The 4,177-nt window shown below is 32.5% G+C and overlaps 1 protein-coding gene across 1 annotated transcript; it reads right to left on the reverse strand.

Annotated features, from left to right (window-relative positions):
• Positions 1-748: 748 nt before the first annotated feature.
• LOC107618865 (putative inactive receptor kinase At2g26730) lies at positions 749-4,177 on the reverse strand. The gene is made up of 4 exons (XM_016321041.3): positions 3,592-4,177; positions 3,137-3,520; positions 2,467-2,910; positions 749-1,545 (listed from the first exon to the last, which is right to left on the reverse strand). The coding sequence occupies exons 1-4, from the start codon at positions 4,175-4,177 to the stop codon at positions 971-973; spliced, it is 1,989 nt and encodes a 662-aa protein (XP_016176527.2). The 3' UTR covers positions 749-970.

A 4,177-nucleotide genomic window follows, 5' to 3' on the forward strand; every position in this document is an offset into this window, starting at 1 on the left:
AAATCCATCTTAAAATCTCTCAATAATAATCTACTTGTCGTATTATTGTAAGTTTAACCAAGATAATTATAATTTTTCAGAATTGTATCTACTAAAATAATGTTGGTCATATTATTAGGCCAGCAATTTCGTTCCAATTATATAGATTTTACTATTGGATCAAGCGCTTATCATTAAACTAAAAGATATACAGTGGTTAGTAAGTATATAATTTTGTTTTTTTCATAACTTTCTAAAGTTCATTTAGCAAACTAGGTTGTATTCATTGCAAATACTATGAATTAAAGTGTTATGGCTATTAAATTCTAAAAGTGATACTAATCAAATTAAACAAATAAAATAAATTATGAATAAAAACTAAAAATGCTATCTATACATAATAAATTAGCCACCAAATCAACTATCATGTATTTGTTTATAAATATATATTATTTAATTTATTTTTAATATATTTTTATATTCAACATATATTTTATATTGATAGCTAATTTGATAGTTGATTTTTGATTAACATCTAATATGATTATTAATTAAAAAATCTTAACTATATTTTATAGAAAATAATATTATCGTTCTTATTTTGACCATGTCTTTAATTTTTTTTTTCAAATTCATGAAAATATAAAATACAAAAAATTTATATTTAAAGTGATATTATCAAAAATAGAAGGAGAATTCTAATTTCGTTATTTTGTAATATATTAAAAACCAACAAAGTTTGAAGACTCCAAATGTAAGTAGAAGTTAATAGAGAATTTATATATATATAACTAAAATTTGGAAGAGAAATTAACAAAGACACAGAAAAATCCACTCAAGTAGCTCCTTAACAAGAATAATGTTGTCATAAAAAGATAGTAGACCTAAGAGTGATATTTAGAGAAAAAGACAAAATATTGCTAATGCTAATAAAATATGTCCATTTCAAATAACATAACTCTCTGCTACCTTGTGTGGAATTAGCATGTTCCTATGTTAAAGATCTTTCCTCCTCCTCTTTCAATGCAACTATGGCCAATGCAACTTCACTCATGCTTGGTCTATCAGCAGGAGAAGGATTGATGCATTTCAATGCAACCTGCAACAAGTTCATCATCCTCTCTCCACTCGCACCTTCTGACACCAAGTTCTTATCAAACACTTCAACACTCCACTCCTCTCTAACCACAGAATTAACCCACTTTACGAAATCAAAAACCCCTTGATTCTGAACCACTTTCCCTGTGAGAAGCTCCAAGAGTATCACCCCAAAGGCGTATACATCAACTTTGAAGGTGCTATATGCATGTGCAGCAGTTAGAACCCTGTTCCTCACACTCTTGCTGTGAGAGAGTGATCTCAGAGCTTGGTGTTCAATTACCATTAGCCCATATTCGCTTATTAATGGTTCCATGTTGTTGTTGAACAAAATGTTGCTTGATTTTAAGTTGCCGTGTGCTATTCCACTTTCTCGTAGTTCTTCATGCATATAAGCTAAAGTTTCTGCTATTTTTGCAGCAATGTTTAGTCTGCTTCCCCACTCAAAGGGTTTTCCATTTTGTGATCCTGATAAAATAATCATTTATCATTATTGCAGCAAACAAAAATAATGAACTTATCATTTATCAATAGAGTTTATAATTGAAATATGAACAAATCTTGTTAGTGTAATAAAATAGAAAAAATATTAGAAGATTATTAAAATTTATTATTTTTTATCAACAGTTAATTATTAATGTTTAAAAATATAAACTAAAATATGTTGTTGAATTATTAGATTAAAAAAATTTAATTAATAAATAAAAAATAATAAATGATAATTTTCTAACATTTCTCATAAGATAGTATACTATTCGTATATTAAATTTGAGACAGAACGAACACCTTTTATAAAGAGCAATGTAACGTTAAATAAGAAAGTAAAAGATGCCATGTGGATGAATAGAGGCTCATACAACAAAATATTATCTAATGTCTTGATTAAAAATCAAATAAGAGATCTACAACTATAATTCAACTAAAGAATCAACTATTTCAAAATTATCTTTTTATTTTTTTCATAGCTTTTTATTTTTTCTTTTTAATATTGTAACCTCACTTTTTATCATTGGTCAATCATTACTAACCGCTGTTAATCGTCTACTGTCATAAACAGACCATCGAATAACAAATTGCTATCACTTTTTATCCTAAATTCTAAATTTTAAATTCTAAAAACCATTCAAAAAAATTTAAAGTAATTTACAATAACAGAAAAAAATAGCTATGGACTAATTAAAAATTGGTTTCTTATACTTATTTCACAATATTAACGAAAAGTGATCATGAAAAATTGTGATTATTCTTTATTCAGGTATAATAATTGACTTTGGCATACAAGACCATTCATGATTCTTCCATTAAAATTGGAGACACTTGTAATTAACAAAAAATGCTATAATATTTTACAGAAATAATACAGAAATATAATCAAGAAAAACAACTTACCAACTTTGTAGAGCATGTTGAAGAGACTCCCATGGTCCATGTACTCATATGCAAGAAGCTTCTCTTGGCGGGAACAATAGTAAGCAAGAGGTGGCAACACAAATGGATGGTTGACTTGGCTAACTTTCCCAATTCTCCTCTGAAAATCACTTTCGGAGATTCCCCAATCCTTGATCCTCTTCACGGCCAAGAACACACCGTTGTCCAGCATCACCTTGTAGAGGCTCCCATGCATCCCTCTCCCAATCAACTCAGCTGGTGCTCTCAGCAAGTCCTCAAACCTCAGCGCCTTTGATACCCTGCTTGACAGAACTACCAGCGTTGATGTGCTCAATGTTATTCCACTCTCAAGTGATGCTATCGATGGCTCTGATCTCATCTCAACGCTGCCACGGCCCTTGCTCTCAGAAGAATCCTCTCTGCTCTTTTCACCATTATTGCCTCCTGTATGTTACAAATCCTTAATTCTTTATATATAATTCGAAGATTATCCATGTATGTTAAATTAAAAAATATAATAAAAAAATAAAAAATTAGCTATTATATATTGGTGTATAAAAAGTATATATAATTTAATTTATTTTTAATGTATATTCTATGTTAGTAGATAAATTTGTGTGTACAGATAAGATAATTGTAAAGAGATAGATGAAAGAAGGCAGAAGCGTACCTGCAGGATCCTTACGAGTTAATCGATGCCTTGGGCATTCCTTCTTGTTGAGAGCCTTGGATGCTTCCACTTTGTTCATGGATTTCCTCACTAGCTTGTACACAAAGAATGCCACCACGGTGATGCCAAGAATGATGTAGCCAGAGTAAATCGCCACGCCGTCGGTGATAAATAGTCTTTTTTCTTTCCTTGGTGAGGGACTAGGTGGACACGCCGCTGGAAGCGGCGATCCACACAAGTCAGGATTTCCAAAAAAGCTTTCCACACCAAACTTGTTTCTCACGTCAGGAATCTGACCCTTCAAGTTGTTGTTGGAGACGTTGAATTGAATGAGTTTCGTGAAGTCAAAATCAGGTACCTCCCCAGTGAACTTGTTATTCTCACCTATATACAAGTATTTATGATTTAAGATTTAAAATGTTAATACATAATCAAAATGAAAAGTACGTGCTTACCGAGAAAGGATATCAAGACTGAGGCAGGTATCTTATCGGAAATGGGACCGGTAAAGTTGTTTCTGGCAACATGAAGCCACCTCAAGCTGCATAAATGTTGAAGAGAAATCGGAAGATCACCGGAGAAGTTGTTATCGCTGAGGAACAAACGGGTCAAATACTTGCAGTTTCCGATAGCTTCGGGCACTGATCCCTGCAAGTTGTTCCTCTTCAGGCTCAGAATTTGAAGAGATTTCGCCATGCAGAGAGAGGTGGCGTCTAGGGTTCCACTCAGGTTTGAATCATCAAGAACAATGGCTTTCACACTTCCATCTGAGGAACAACTCACACCTTTCCAGTTATCTGCGCATGGATCTGTGTCAAGGTTCCATCCCCAGTACCTTGGTGCTTCTCTCTCTGAATTATTATTCCATGGTGCAAGATTGTCCATGAATCTCACCAATGCGCTCTTCACCACTTTGCTCTCTGAATAAGCCATTGGAGAGAAGAATAAAATGGTAGTAATAATGGAGAGTGCCAAGATTGGGTTCATCACAACCATTATTCTTGGGTTAGTTGCTTTGTTTTGCAGTGGTTTTTGAACCAT

This window comes from Arachis ipaensis, chromosome B1 (genome assembly GCF_059453495.1).
Source record: "Arachis ipaensis isolate K30076 ecotype BB chromosome B1, ASM5945349v1, whole genome shotgun sequence".
Classification (NCBI taxonomy): Eukaryota; Viridiplantae; Streptophyta; class Magnoliopsida; order Fabales; family Fabaceae; genus Arachis; species Arachis ipaensis.

Excerpts from the sequence above, each read along its gene's own strand:
- LOC107618865 (XM_016321041.3), bottom strand. The coding sequence starts at position 4,177 with ATGGTTCAAAAACCACTGCAAAACAAAGCAACTAACCCAAGAATAATG. Across the intron at positions 3,521-3,591 it reads AGTCTTGATATCCTTTCTCG|GTGAGAATAACAAGTTCACT; the intron begins GTAAGCACGTAC and ends ACTTGTATATAG. Across the intron at positions 1,546-2,466 it reads CAACATGCTCTACAAAGTTG|GATCACAAAATGGAAAACCC; the intron begins GTAAGTTGTTTT and ends TTATTTTATCAG.